Source organism: Urocampus carinirostris, chromosome 12 (assembly GCF_059441175.1).
Source record: "Urocampus carinirostris isolate Australia breed hairy pipefish chromosome 12, RoL_Ucar_1.0, whole genome shotgun sequence".
NCBI lineage: Eukaryota > Metazoa > Chordata > Actinopteri > Syngnathiformes > Syngnathidae > Urocampus > Urocampus carinirostris.
Genome location: NC_142360.1, coordinates 21,064,633 through 21,081,025, shown reverse-complemented (window position 1 = coordinate 21,081,025; position 16,393 = coordinate 21,064,633). Strand labels below are relative to the sequence as shown.

The 16,393-nt window shown below is 39.3% G+C and overlaps 1 protein-coding gene across 4 annotated transcripts; it reads right to left on the bottom strand.

The window, feature by feature from the left end:
• Positions 1–338: 338 nt before the first annotated feature.
• Positions 339–9,791, bottom strand: LOC148355229 (uncharacterized protein C2orf72 homolog). 4 transcript variants are annotated; one of them, XM_088350136.1, is made up of 4 exons: positions 9,075–9,791; positions 6,801–6,914; positions 1,018–1,123; positions 339–938 (listed from the first exon to the last, which is right to left on the bottom strand). In XM_088350136.1, the coding sequence occupies exons 1-4, from the start codon at positions 9,658–9,660 to the stop codon at positions 935–937; spliced, it is 810 nt and encodes a 269-aa protein (XP_088206262.1). In that variant the 5' UTR covers positions 9,661–9,791; the 3' UTR covers positions 339–934. The 4 variants fall into 4 exon arrangements, with proteins under 4 accessions (XP_088206262.1, XP_088206263.1, XP_088206265.1 ...); XM_088350137.1 differs by having other exon boundaries at positions 1,038–1,123; XM_088350139.1 differs by lacking the exon at positions 1,018–1,123 and having other exon boundaries at positions 6,762–6,914; positions 9,075–9,790.
• Positions 9,792–16,393: the final 6,602 nt, after the last annotated feature.

Here is a 16,393-nt window from a genome sequence, read left to right as displayed (position 1 = left end):
GTCGATTTCTTTTTTAAATTGCCATATTCGATCAGTGCAGTAGTGGAATGGTTAGCACATTCGCCTAACACGCGAATAGTCACCAGTTCGAGACCAGGTGGAAACGTTTGTTGGCCTGAAGGATGTGTGCCGCCAGTCTGTACAAGAAATAGTGCCCCTACGACTCTAGTGGTTAAGGGATCCCACCAATGTTTGACCGAAAAACAACATATAAGTTGTCAATCATAAAATGTGATGAGATGATCTATTATAAAAAAAAATAATAGTAATATTATCAAACCATTCATTTTGACATTCCAAGTTTGAACATTTTCTCTAATGATAGTCTTACTGAACACTCATAATTGTGAAACATCTTTATTCAAATATATCATGGACAACTTGTTTTCCTAATAAATATATACACAACAACATTTCTTTTACTGCTACAATTGTCAAAAGCATACATTTAAAGGCACAATATAAATAATGTGGGTGAAAAAAATGAACAATTTAAGCCCAAAATCACGATAATTTTATCATCAGAAATAAAACGACTGTTGTGTTTTGGAGACCTATACTACGGTAATCCCAGTCAAATGCTTTTGCGAAATGAGTTTTGACCACAAATTCGGAATGTAAAAAGAGTTATGTTCGACTGGTAATAGAACTGTTTGTAGTAATTAAAGTGAACACATGTGCACGGCAGCATTACCCGCCACAATAAGGCAAGACTGGATTACAATATGTTTTGCCTGGTTCAGCACTGAGATACTTGGGAGCACCAGAAATTGACATCCATGGCAACCTGGAGACTCTTGAAAGCAGCCTTCGCTCTAAGTGTCCTAAATAATTATCCACGTGACGTCAGGCATCTGCTCCAACTGATTCCTGGTTTGTTGGAGAAGATGGGGAATTGGCTTTCAAAGGGATGCTCTCCTCTACGCTTCTAGCGTCACCTAAAGAAAAGGATAGAAAAGGAAAAGCTGCTGTGATATATGACCCAATAGAATTCCCTTTCAGGTCTTCATGACCTACTTATTTTGGCTCCCACTGACCATAGGGATGCGGGCTTGTTTGGATAAATTAGCCTGTGGTAGCTTTTTGCAAGTGGCATTCATTTGCAGTCGGGATGAAGACAATACTGCAAGGCAAATGTATGTCATTGTTTTTGTTTCACAATATGTAATTCTCTTTAGTATAAGTTTAGTTCGAGAGTAATCCTCTACCCGGTAGAGTCTACCGGGTCAAAGAGGTATAGTTTTTTTTTTTTAATTTATGTTTTACTATGTTCCAAACAACAAGTTATGAATTGAATAGACTCAAAACAAAAAACGTTTTAAATAATTACTTTTCTTCAAAAAAATTGAGCTTAAAGAGAGTATGTGTACTATATGGCCACTAAATGTTGCTGTATTGTGTAGGACAACAAAAGAAAAAAATAATAGAAAGCACAAGGAAGAATACAAACTACAGAAACTCAAAGTGACCAAACCGCTTTCCCCTGAAATAATTGTCCAGCCTTGAGGAACTTCTCCAGAAGGACAGCATAAGGATTTTGGGTGTGTGTTGCAGTAAGATAGCGGACAATCATGTCCGCTCCCTCTAGTTGAAGTCAACAGTATTCAAAAAGTGCACCATTACATGTTAGTTCACGTTTGTTTTGCTTAATATTCAAACCAATGTTTTTTTTTTAACCAATTAATTTTTTTTACCACCAGGGGGCGCTAAACAATACACAACCCTTTAAATCTTTGACGTATCTTTTAAATCTCTATTATTTTATTTCTTTTCGAAAACACATCTTCTATTGTGATTTTTTTGTGAAGCGTTTGTCTCCTAAAAGTCCATCATTATCTCTATTTCATCTATTTTTTGGAAACGCGTCTTTACGATGTTATTTTGTTCAACATTTGTCTTTAAAAGTGTAGTCAAACAAAAAGAGTTCCTAAAGATCTTGACTTACAAGCCCAAACTATTCTTATTGTAGCTTTGGGGTGGATCTCTCAAGATGGCGACTGCGCATGGATACATGCTTGCGGCGAGCTCTCCAGCTAATCTATTTATTGCCGTTCTCTTGTCTTTTTTGCTTTCACTTTTGGACACATGTGTGGCCAAAAACACTTACAGTAGGGACGAACTTATTCGGTTGGGTGGGCGTCTAAATTTCGATTATTCGGGCACTTTTTATACCGCCCATGATATACCGAGCGAACTTCAAAGAGACCCGGCATCCTTGTGGACAGCTATTCCTCTTAAAAAACGGCGGCGGCGGCCCCGTAAAGAAAGAAAACAGAAACGTGGCTGCCGTGCAGGTAGATGTGTGAAGCGTGTGAAGTCCAAGCAGCAAGATGGACGCGAGGATGTAACTAATTCCACCATTCATTCCTCGCCGGACAACCGACGCTTTGAACTCAGCGCTCACGAGCGGCCACAACGCCGGGAGCTTTTGAAGATCCCGACAAAGACTACAAAGAGTTCAGCTAAGTCAAATGATTCAGCAAAGCTGAAATTTGGTCTGTTAAATATTAGATCGCTTGCTCCAAAAGCTTTACTTGTTGATAACATTATTCGTGATTATAAACTTAACTGTATGGGTCTTTGTGAAACGTGGTTACGCCCGGATGAGCACTTAGCGCTAAATTATGCCTCTCCCCCAGACTACGAGAGTAGTCATATAGCACGCACGCTGAAAAGAGGTGGTGGTGTTGCGCTAATCTCTGAAAAATCGCTCAAATTTAATACACGTACCTCTAATAATTACAAAACGTTTGAGGCTCTTGTGATGCGGTCCCCTCAATTGTCAATTGATGTAATAACTATCTATCGTGCACCTGGGCCATACACAACTTTCTTAGACGAATTTGCTGAACTTTTGTCTGAACTAGTAACCTATGCAGACAAAATTATAATTATGGGAGACTTTAACATTCATATGAACTCCCCACACAGTTCACTTACTATTGCGTTTAGTTCTCTAATTGATGCATTTGGTTTTACTCAACTGGTTGACTTGCCAACCCATAAAAATGGGAACACGCTAGACTTGATTCTGACTCGAGGAGTTTTAACCTCAAACATTATGGTGCTACCGTGTACTACTGTTATCTCTGATCATTATTTAGTGACATTTGAGGTGCTAACTAAATGTAAAGTTAATAAAGCTGAGGGATCTAGCGGACGCAATATAAGCACTGGCACAGTTTCTGAGCTCTTTGAACTCCTTCCTGGAGCAGTTGCGTCCTTTCCTAAATACAATGGCTCGATTGACTCACTCATGAATGAGTTCAATACCACCCTGACTAGTGTGCTGGATTCAATAGCGCCCATAAAACTAAAATCACGTCCTAAAAGACGCACACCTTGGTTTACTGATGAAACTAGAACCCTTAAAAAAGAATGCAGGAAATGGGAGAGAAAATGGCGCGCTACCAAGCTTGAGGTTTTCCATCAAATCTGGTGTGACAGCTTGTTAAAGTATAAAGCGGCCCTTGCCTCTGCAAAATCGGCCTACCTTTCGAAGGTGATTGCGTCTCAAAAGAACAACCCCAAAGCCCTTTTTGACACTGTAGCATCGCTTACAAGGCAACAGCCTATCGCAGACAGTTCGACACACTCTGCTCAGGACTTAATGGTCTTCTTCACTAAGAAGATTCAATGCATACAGGAAGAAATTGCAAAAGATATTGTTAGTACCACACGTATTAAAGGACTGAAATTTACAGATGCACGACAGGGTGGCTGCCCTGGGAAAATGGCCGGTTTTAGTGAACTGTCACTTGATGATCTCAAACAAGTGGTGAATGCGGCCAAACCGACAACTTGCCAGTTCGACCCGCTCCCAGGTTCACTTATTAAAAGTCTTTTTAGCGTCCTTGGGCCTTCAGTTCTAAATATTATAAATACATCACTCTCCTCAGGTGTAGTTCCAGCAGCTTTTAAGTCCGCCGTTATTAAACCCACACTGAAACGACCCAACCTTGATCCAGAAATATTAAGTAATTACAGACCTGTGTCAAACCTACCTTTCCTCTCTAAAGTACTCGAAAGAGTAGTGGCACAGCAGCTGAATGCTTTCATATCGGAGAATAACCTTTTTGAATCCATGCAATCAGGATTCAGGGCTAACCACTCTACTGAGACAGCTCTGATCAAGGTAACAAATGATCTCCTAATGTCAATGGATTCTGGCGCTTCATCACTTTTGCTGCTGCTGGATCTTAGTGCTACTTTTGACACAGTGCGCCACAATATCCTACTAGAACGGTTGGAAAAATGGATTGGTCTCTCAGGAGCTGTCCTCTCGTGGTTCAAATCCTACCTCTCAGATAGGACACACTGTGTTAAATATGGTGAAACGACATCTGAGCCCTTTAATGTTACCTGCGGTGTTCCGCAGGGTTCAGTGCTCGGCCCCCTACTTTTCAACATTTACATGCTTCCGTTAGGTGATATTATTCGCAAGTACAATATCAGCTTCCATTGCTATGCAGACGACACTCAACTATATCTTCCGTTGGAGGAATCTTCCACACTAAACTGTGGAAATTTGGAGGCCTGTCTCACTGAGATAAAAGAGTGGATGTCACTCAACTTCTTGCGTCTTAACTCTGAAAAGACTGAAATGTTAGTCATTGGTCCTTCTAAATGCCGGGACTTATTCTCAAAAACTGCTGTGAACATTGACAAATGTCACATCACACAGAGTGACTCAGTTAAAAATTTAGGTGTCATATTTGACCCTGAACTATCCTTTGAGATGCATGTAAAACAAATTACTAGAACTGCCTTCTTCCATCTTCGCAACATTGCTAAAATCCGTTCAATACTGTCTCAGTCTGATGCGGAAACAATAATTCATGCATTTGTTACCTCCCGTCTCGATTACTGCAATGCACTACTCTCCGGTCTCCCGAAGTCCAGAATCAAGTCTCTTCAGCTAGTACAAAATGCCGCAGCGAGGCTCTTAACCAGGACAAAAAAGTACGATCACATAACACCGATTTTGGCTAACCTGCATTGGCTCCCAGTTAGCCAAAGATGTGACTTCAAAGTTCTCTTAGTATTGTACAAAATCATACATGGACTTGCTCCCTCTTATCTTTCAGATCTGATCTGCCACTATGTCCCGGGCCGAAGCCTACGATCTGAGAGTGCTGGTCTTCTGATGATCCCGAGAGCAAAGAAGTCTTCTGCTGGTTCGAGAGCGTTCTCCATCCGGGCACCGGTGCTGTGGAATGCTCTTCCCCCTGAGATTCGATCTGCAACCTCAGTGGAAATGTTTAAATCTAAACTTAAAACTCACTTCTACTCCATTGCATACGAATAACCTACTCCTCTTGTCGGTTGAAAATAGTTTGTGTAATATAGTGTAACAATCTGTGAAGCCCTTTGAGACTCTTCGTGATTTAGGGCTATACAAATAAAAATGACTTGACTTGACTTGACTTGATTTTATGTTTTTGAATATGAATTAAGAAGCCTTATCTACCTATTATTTTTCTCCATTTCTGGGGCGGCCATTTTGAGGGTTGGTTTTTAGTGATGATGCTCGGTTAAAAACCAATCACATTTCACCAGTTTTCTGAAGCAGAGCCATGATTGGTCATTGTCTGAATGCTGAGCTACAACAATGTAACAATTTTCAGTCACTTTTAGAGTTTATTTAGAACACCAACTCTCGAAACGTCCGCCACAGAAATTGAGAAAAACAACATGTGGAAATGGCTTCTCAATGAAGACAAGATTTCCTGTTTACACTAGTAGCAATCCATAACAATACTGTTAGAAATTTTCTGGGGTTGACTTCAACTTAAAAGCAAATTTTCCTTTGAAATCTGTGGTAAGGAAGGCCCAGCAGGGACTCAACTTCCTGAAAGTGCTCAGGGAAAACGACCTGGACAAATGCTGCTGGTGTCCTAGAGAACAACAGTAGAGAGCATTCTGCCAAAGGACATAACTCTGTGGTATGCTGGGATCACGGCTGCAGACAGAAGAACGATCATCAACACACCTCAGAAAAAGACCGACTGTAATAACATTACTAAATTTTGTGCAGGCTTGGGGAGTAACGAAATACATGGAACGGCAAAAATGATGTTGGCAAGCTGTTTGGATTTATTTTCATTTTGTTTCTGTCGCATTTTATGTTAGTTTTGCCGGAGATCAAAGAGATCAAAGCCAGGAGAGAAAGCTTACCACGTGCTGTGAGTCATAATTTTATTCATATTTAGTTTCTTTTGTCTTTTATTAGCATATTTGGTATTGGAGTAATCCAAAAGTAATTGAAAGTAATCATGTTGAAGTAACCCTACCCAACCCTGTATATACATATATATATATATATATATATATATATATATATATATATATATTGCTTATGTATAAAATAAAGTGTATCATTGCTGTGAATGTCATCAGACTATTTTCTCTTTTGGTGCACTCACAACTTAGTCTAGTGTCAAGCACCACCTTGTAGAAATTTGTCTATTTATCCTAACACTCTTTTTCATCTTATTTTTTCTCTTTCAAGTATTTTATTACATGTTCATCCTGAGGTGGCACTTGTATTCTAAACAATCTTCACTATCAATGATAAGAGAGACAATTTTATTTCTAATTCCAGATCTGCAGGCTTGGTCTTTTTAAAAACAGGAGCATATCCAGTGAAAGAGCATGCTCTATAACTGAGTGTTGCTTGCCTGTCACCCGTAGCGTTTCAAACTGAAATAAATTTAGAAGTGAAAGTGTTGTGGTGATGGGTTGGGTCGAAGTTACTAAACAGTTGGCGTGTTGGTCAGTCCTGACGTGTTATTGCCAACCTCTTTGATTGCTGCCTGAAGGACCATTGACTTCTTGGCTTGCCTCTCCTCGAATAAGCCTGACCAAATGCTGGAATGGCCACAAAAGACTGTTCCTTCTCTGCTGGGGGATATCTGCAAAGCAATAAGGATGTTTTAACATTTTGGCAACTCAATATCTATGCTTTGTTTTCCCATGAAAGCTCCTTTTGTATTTGGACTTTTTTTTTCTCAGGGAGAGGTACTAGTCATGTGAATGTCATGCTTTGACCTACTTTTCATTATGTCTGCCCATTGTTAACCCTCATTAGTGAATTTATAACTGCTAGCCCTTTACTTTCATCGACATCATCAGCAGCAGCACACGTTCCAAAAGCAGTTACTACAAGGGAAAATGCACATGCTGTTCTTGAGGTTAAAGACCCTAAAGTTAAAAACAAACACATAGGGATCAATACAGATATTGGAAAAAGTTTGTACATGTCCACCTTGGACATTTGCAACAACGCAAATAGAAAAATAACGAAAAGAGAGTGGCCGTGGTTTTCTTTTATTCCAAGATGAAATTTTTGAAAGAAAAGGACTATTTCAAATACAGTTCAAATGCCAACCCAAACCCCAAAAACTATGAAAAAGGAAGAGTTTATTCGAGTGATCCAAGAATTCCACATACTTGCACGCGCAACAAAAGGAGTTGCAGTGATGATTTTAAGTAGAATATTTTGAAGTTGCATTCACAGCGTTAAACATTGTAAAACATTATTTTTAGTTAAAGGTTTTGTAAAGGAAGTTGCAAATATTCTTCTTCTCCAAAATAAAGACAGCGGTGTTTGAACCTTTTATCTCCCAAATCACGACCTAGAATTTCTCATGGGATTTCATGTTGTGTTCAAACAAACTTGGCATTTTTACACTCTACACATGTTTATAATTTGTCAAAATAAATACATTAAGAAATAAAACAGCCACACATTTAGGGTCAGATTACTGAAATTAAATTTACCAATTTGGGGCAAGAGATTTCATTCAGTCTTTATTTCAATGTACTACAAATATACAATGTTTTCCAATGCAAGATCATTAAAATTGGTCAATGATTGCAGTCGACAAAGATAAATAAGAAACGTCTTAAATTAATGGCATGTAAACTATTAATTGATTGTTTAAATCATTAACTATTCAGCTGAAACCAGATTGGTTATCGTTTAGTAGTTTTCAACTTTACCCTCAAAATAAAGGTTACAAAATACTTTCAACTCGGTCATTGTATAAGGTAAACAGATTGACGATTAAACTTGAGGAGAGAATTGAGGGAATTGAGATTGAATTATGACAATTCGGACCAAGTACGATGCTTGTAAAGAATTTAAAATTTAAAATATCAAACGGTTATAATTGTTTAGTGTTAAAGTTCTTCCCCGTTTAACTCTGAAATGTTTGAATTGTTTTGCAAAATTGGTAATTTTTCATATTATAGATATTACCAGCTCAGTAGCCTAGATGGTAGTGTGCCCGCTTTGAGACTGGGAGGTCGCTGGTTCGCGCCTCGGCCGAGTCATACCTAATTGGTAAAATGGCGGCGCCCTCTGTTGGCTGCGGCTGCATCGGCTCGCTACAACGGGTCAGGTGTATCGACATTTCGTTCTGTGTACATTGTTACAAAGAATGACAATACAAAGGAAATTATTATTATTATTATGAATCCAATTAGTTTGTCGTGTATTACTGTGCCGAGTGAGGCACACAATTCACTTGCCTCACGGCAGCGTGGGGATTCCACAGTGTAAAAGACAAAAAAAAAAAAAAAATCATAGTTCCACAAAAATTGTAAAATAATAAATTGTTATGATAGTTTATGTGTTTTTGCTTAGTATTCAAATCAATGTCGATATTTTTACTGAATGAACGTTTTTCGTACCACTAGGACGCACCAAATATTACACATTGTCCCTTTAAATAAACATGTTTTATATTTTATGGTCTATCAATTCTGACTGCTGGGAAACATGGCAACAATGTCAAGCATTTACAAGCACTTCACTCAAAATCGAAGCACTTTTCGAACTTTGAAAACGCAATATTAATATGGAAGCATTTGACGAGGATTTCAAGCACCCGTACGGACCCTGAAGTCTAATCCCCCAATAAGCAGGTCGGCGCCTTGAATGGCTGCTCTTGGTGTGTGAGTGTGTGTGAATGGGTAAGTGTGAAGCACATTGTAAAGCGCTTTGGGAGGTCTTCATTGACTTGAAAAGCGCTTTATAAATGCAGACCATTTACTATTTAATCACAAACCTGCAGTTTGGGCATAAGCTAGGACCCTGCTGACGTTCGTCTTGATGTGGCTCACGTTGCTGGGCGTGTCAGGGACGAAGGAGCCCACCCAGACTGCATTTTCGGGATGCTGCGGGAATACTTTGCGGATGAGAGTCTCCAGACGCCGCACACATCTGCGGCTTTCGTCGCTCTCCCCACGCGTCACGCGCACTAAACCGATCAGGGCAGGCAAGGCGCCACCGGCTCCCTTTGTGCGCGCCCGGACGTCCTTGAGGATTTCCTTCACGCACAACTCGCTTCGGATGAAAGTGTGTCTGAAGATGAAGACGATGGCGGGGTAGTCGATGGTCCTTTGCCGGCTGCAGCAATTCGTCTGCTTACTGACCGTCGTCGTGGAGCTTCTCGGTTTATCGTGGCATTGATCGCCCGCCGCATGGTTGACGAGGGGCCGTCGGTCGCCAAACAAATTGTCGATGAACTCTCGCACGAAATCGGCGTCGCTGTCGTTCGATCCGTTTCGTTCTGCCGCGTCGCTCACTAAATAGATCCTTTCTCTGCCTCCGATCGAGACGAGGGTCTTTTCAAATTCACTTTCCTCCGACATGGCCGCTCGCGTACGTAAATTACTCAAATTCGTGAGCGAATGAAAAAGTGAGCGTGCCAAATCGGTGCCATGCGGACAACACTGACACGTTCGCAAGGTTGTCCGGGGGCACGTACGATGGGCGGGGCTAACAAATAGAACCGGGAGTTCAACGCTTTTTCTATTGGCTACTTCTATTGATAGGCGGAACCAACTCGAAAATTGACCATAGACATATACACATGCATTTGCCTTGGGTCTCAAACCCAGCTGTGATTTATTTATCGACATATTCTGCACAATAATATATTATTGTGGAGCAATGATTACAAAAGTTCACTAAAGCCCCTTTTTATCCTTCAAAACGTGCAATTGACAACTGTAGCTGAGAGACGGGCACTGAAAAAGCTGCGGTCAATCATGGACAAAATCACATCTACTACACAGCATCATCTCCAAACGGAAGAGCAGCTTCAGCGACAGACTACTGTCACAGTCTTGTACCACAGACAGACTGAGGAGATCATTTCTTCCTCATGCCAAGAGGCTCTTTAACTCCATCCGGGGGAGTAAAACCCCAGATTAAACCACACCCCACATTAAATATTACCCTATTTTTATTACAGTGTGTATTTTATGTAGCATTATTTATATACCCTATATCAACACGTTACATTGGGTATTTATGTATTATATCCCTTTCATTTCATTTCATTTCAATTTTTACTTAATTTTTTTTTTTTTCAACACAAGGATACTGCTGGAAATGTGAATTTCCCTACGGGGATGAATAAAGTATCTATCTATCTATCTATCTATCTATCTATCTATCTATCTATCTATCTATCTATCTATCTATCTATCTATCTATCTATCTATCTATCTATCTATCTATCTATCTATCTATCTATCTATCTATCTATCTATCTATCTATCTATCTATCTATCTATCTATCTATCTATCTGTCTATCTGTCTGTCTGTCTGTCTGTCTGTCTATCTATCTAATTAGAACCATACACAGGGTAGGATATCGTGATTATTCCTGCAGTCCATATTATTTAAATTAGATGGTTTAGTAAAATTTTTCACTTAACAACTGCTTTTTAACATCAACAAATGCATAGTGCCAGAAAACATCCAAAAGTTATTCATTCAGAAAGAGATAAGTTATAACTAAGGGGCTGGAGTAAATTCAAATGCCCAAAGGTCAGAACAACCAGGAAAAGTATTTGTGTGTCTGTGTTTGGAGTCAAACTTTTGGAAATTTACAAGACAAGATCAAACAATGTCCAAATATTCATGTGTTTAAATTTAAATACAAAAAAACATTACTGTCAGAATACAGAGCGAAAGAAAATGGGGTATGAGTGATACTAGAGATAGGAAATATTGCGGAGCAAATGGATGGTTTACAACTATAGTTAACCTTGTTGTTATTGTTACTATTATTATAGCATAACTGTTATTATTGCTATTGTTGTTATTATCATTGGGGTCTCAATGATAGTGACTAGTAACATTATAACGTTTATAAATGGGTACTACGATGATTGGTATATAACATATGTGACTACAGTATTGTTATTATTATAACTATTGATATCCGACCTATATAATATCTATATCCGAGAGGCTTTGTTGACCGTTTAGACACAAAAGAGGAGCTATTTGTGAAATGTAATTAATAAGGAAGATGAAGGGGTAAGGAAAATAGGCGTCTGCTTCCCACTACCCCTTTTCGAACATGTTATATTAACATTATTTTTGTTGTTGAGTCTTTGTTTCTGTCCTGTTTTTATTTTATTATGTCTGAAATTCATTCATTCAGAAAAATAGATAGATAGATTTGGGGCCCCTGTATTACTTGATAATTTGCATACCTACTGGAACGCATTCCATGTCTACTCCAGGGGTGGGAAACTATTTGGAGTCAGGGGCCGCATGTGACATTTTATACTTCTTTTTAAATAGTTTAGTTTCTTCAAAAGGTTTTTGAAACGACCACAATTACAGCAAAATAGTATATTAGGTACCCGTTTTAAGTACATCATTTGTTATTTAGTTTTGAAGTATTACTTTGGGGTTATTTGTCTCAATTTTTTTAGTATTTCTGAAGTCTGACTTTTATTAGAGTTCTGTAATTTTTTTTTAGTGTTACTGTAGTTTTTTCTTTTAGTAGCATTTTTGCGATATTTCCATAGGAGATTTTTTTTAGTATCGCTACACGTTTAATTTGCAGTATTTCTGTTGTAAACCTCTCTAGTAATATTTTTGTAGTAATATTTCTCTATTTTTTTTTATATCATAGTAGTATGTATTGGTACTTTTTTAGTATTTCAGTAGAAGTATAATTGATGCATTTCCAGTGCAGTATTTTACTAGTATTTTTGAAGATCAGTGTGCCCCAGTAAACTGGTTGAAAAACACTGGTTAAAGATAGGGTCTCCAACCTTTTTCAAGCCGAGTGCGACATTTTGTTTCTAATTACCACAAAAGGCACCCAGTTTGATATACATTTCTAAAATAACAACGTATTATGCTATAACTATGTTGGCACTTTGTTATTACTATGTTATAACCGGGTTAGATATTGGCCTCTTAAAAAAAAAAAAAAAAAAAAAAATACCAGAAAATCCCGATGAACCAACACTGGTGAGCTTTTTACAGAACAGGTACACAGGCACCTCAGCTGTCCTTATGGGGCACCTTAATGTCTTGGAGACCACTGCTCTTAATATACTTGCCCATAATAAAATCAATTTGTGAATTTATTTAATACATCTTTACTATTTGACTGGAAACAAATTGATTCATTTTATTAAATTGTCAAAAATCAATATTTTTTTCAATTAGGATAGCTTAGATCTAAACAGTTCCACTGGGGTTGCTGATCGAATCTCAGGGGTAAGAGCATTCCACAGAACCGGGGCCCGACTGTAGAACGCTCTCGAACCTGCGGATCTCTTCTTGGCTCTTGGGATCACGAGTAGACCAGCATTTTCAGAGGGAAGACTCCGGACCGGAACATAGGGGAATGTTAAATCTGAAAGATATAAGGGGACTTCCCTTCACTCTACCACGTACAATTAAATTGTGTTTAATACAGTTACAAACACATTTTACTTACTTAGTCACGTTTAATACCTAATTTTCCCTAAACCACGACGCACATTGTGACTTCATGAGGGGTAACAGTTAAAGCAGTTCCATCAATAACATCCCTGAAAAACACAAATGCATCGTGATTTAAAAAAAAAGAACCAATTCTCACTAAATCCAAATCCGTATTAGATTTCATAAAAACTACATTTAGTACCTTTTGGTAAAAAATGTTGACACATCGTACTCATTTTGTCTAAGATCTACCTCAATTTGCCACATCCATCATGGCAGATGCAATGACGCGTTGCATTGAGTACTCTACACACACATCGAGGTTTACAGATCTATAACGTGCCACACAATCTCAGTGAGATGTCGTAAAAATAAACATCCCCGATGTAAAAAAAACACACTCTTGTTGTCTCAAGACTTAAAACAAACTCCAACTAGAACTGCGCGTAATAAAATATTTTATAAAGTCAGGGACATATTTCACAGTGCAAAAGTCCTGTCTTTCCTTAAACACACAAAGAAACAAATACCTTAAAATCGTTATTTTTGTGCAAGAGTTGCAGAGTGGGGGCTAACTCAAGCAACCCTCGATATTCCAGCGTGATACAATAAAGAGAGGGAATAAACCCTAATGGTTGTTCTCAAGAGTCTAATCTGTTAATCCACAAATGCCTTTCCCTTCATTAAAAGGTACTGTCAGCAGCTTCAAATACCATTGTGCACTTCACATCAACTTCACTGGTGATGATTAAATAATCGACCTGAAAGGCCTGACCTAAATAAATCCAAACCTTTGGACCTCTGTTGACTATTCAAGTGAGCTGTGTTTGTTTCCAAAGTCTGTGTTGGGCCTCGGCCCACTGCTGGTATAATGACCACCTTGTTTGAGCCGTTCAACACTTGAGGGATGAAAATGAACTGAAAAAGGGCTGCCTGCTCTGAATAGCTACACAAAATGATCAAAAAGAGATGTATAAACGTAAATAGTTTCAATAACCTCTAAAATTCTGTCAGGAAATAAATATTAAAATGTACAGTTTACCAAATTGTTCTAATTAGTTATCTGAGTCCATTAACATTCACCCAACAATGCGCGCTCGTTTCTTGATGGAAAAGATGAACGAGAGAAAGGCGACATTTTCACGCGGGGGGCAGATTTAATTTCATAAACAATTGAACTAAGTGAACTCCATCAAATATGGCCGGATTAGCCGAATTAGTGTCGCTCGAGTCTCGGTCAAGCCTCCTCTGAAGTCCTCCAGCCTTCTTCTCTAGGCCCATGTCTTTCCGCAAGATGGTGTGCCAGCTCTTCCCATGGGCGTGCCAACGAAGCCCCCTGGGCTCCACCATCTCGGAGAAGAGCGCCGCGATGTCTGGACCAACCAAAACAACAGAGAGCCGTCCTCCGTCATCAGGGCCTTTTCTGCGTCTGGATGCGCTGATTATCTTATCAGTCTTATGTCCCGTTCCCGCCATTCCTGTAAACAATATTTCCTATCAGACCAGGGTGCCCTCAACTTTCACTGCTCATTGAACTTAAGCCTAGTCGGTGTAAATCTTCATTGCACTCAATAAATGTAACTTGTATTCAATCATATAAAATCCTTTATAGTCAAATGTACAAAATCCTTCAATCCTCAGCCACCAACGAGGATTTCTTTAAAGCAAAATGTTCAATAATATTAGTTCACTTTCAGATATTGGTTGTGTAAATTATTAATCTAACCATCTGCTGTGAGGATAAGAAGATTGTATACAATGATTAAAGGGACAGTGTGTGTTATTTGACCACTAGATGTTGCCGTACAGTGTAAACATACAGCTGTGTTGGATGATTTCATACGGCCTGCCCTTAAATGTCTGAGTATGTCAGAAAATGAAGCGAATATTTAGGTAATTTCCATTCAAAGCTATGATTTGTTTGAACAAATGCAAACCAAATGCTCTCTTCAGCTGCTTAAGTGCAGTGTTGAGTTTGTATAGATTGGTGAGTTGGTTCAGGTGTAGCTCAGGAGGTAGAGCGCTCGTCTTGGGATCAAGGGATCCCAGTTCGAATCCTGGCTCGTCCGTGTTACATGTCGAAGTGTCCTTGGGTAAGACACTGAACCCCTAATACCCCCAATAAGCAGGTTAGCGCCTTACATGGCTGCACGGCCGCTATTGGGAAATGTGGAGCACATTGTAAAGCGCTTTGGGCGCTTTGGGAAGTCAATGACAATGAAAAGCGCTATATAAATGCAGATCATTTCATTTCATTAAATTGCATTCACTTAAATGTAAGAAAAATCAGTTAACAAATTCAATGCCAAACTTGAAAAGCTTTTCTCCCGAATGTGTTGTGTGTTGAAAAGATTTTCGAGTTTTCCTTGCCCTCATGTAGGTTTTATATCAAGGGATGGGATAATAATAGTCTGTGGTTTGCAAAAATCTGTGGTCTCTGCAGCCCTTTGAGACTCCTTGTGATTAAGGGCGTCATAAATGAATATGACTTGACTTGGTAGTTTACTATTGGAGGCTGAATGAAATAGCATATTACTGAAAAACTGTATCTGGCCCACCTGAGAACCAGAAGTCTGGATCTGGCCCAAAGAGCCAAACTCAGTTTGACATCAACCACAACCGAATACGAGTGCACAAGAAAGAATACAATTGTCAGAACCAGAACCGACCGCAGACCCAAACGCGTAATGTTTCACAACAAACTTTATTGCGGAAGCGAAGAAGACAGGCGCGGGGAAACAAGCGCCAGCAATTAGGCGATCGCTGGGCAGGAGGAGCAGAAAGCTCACGGGATCGGAGCGTGATCGGTGGGCAGAAACAAGTTGGCAGCCGGGACGGGAGATCGAAGCGTGGTCGGTAGGCAGAAACGAGTCGGGCAGCTGGGACGGGAGAACTGAGCGCGGTCAGTGGGCAAAAACGAGTAGGGTGGGAGATTGGAGCGTGGTCGAAGGAAGGAAAAAGTCAGGGAGCCGGAAACGATCAGAAGCTGGGGCAGACAATCAGGATACAGGAAAGGACGGGACAGACAGGAGCCAGAGTCAAAAAGTGCTTGCCTTGCATGTGCGGAGGTTCGCTGACAGACTGGCAAGGAGTGAAAGGAAGCGTTGAGTTTAAATAGGGGGGGAACCAATCAGGAAACGAGCAGCAGCTGGAGCCAAACGAGCAAGCACAGGTAAGGGCAATGGGCAATCATGACAACAATCTACAGACACTCATAGTGACCAAAACACTCAATTTTGCTTCAAATTCAATTCCATAGCCTTTATGAGTTTTTTTACTCATAACAGCAAGATGGCAGACAATTATGTTATTTCCCTTCATGTGAAGCTCATGTTAGGTAAAATCAATGCAAATTTTTGAACTCTTTGTTGAAAAAATGGACGTTTATATTGAATTTAATGTATTCATTTAAATCAGTATGGGTTTTTTGTAATGTGGAAATATTTTATTACTAGGAGGTACTGAATGTTTCAAACCTTTAATACACCTTATTTGAGTGATTATCATTCACTCAGCACTAAATACTGTATTACACAACAATTCGAATACCTTTCTTTGTATCAAAAATATCACAGTCACGCAATTAAAACACTCAAAGTTGACAAACTGCATTATGTGCGTTTTTAAGTGAACGCTCG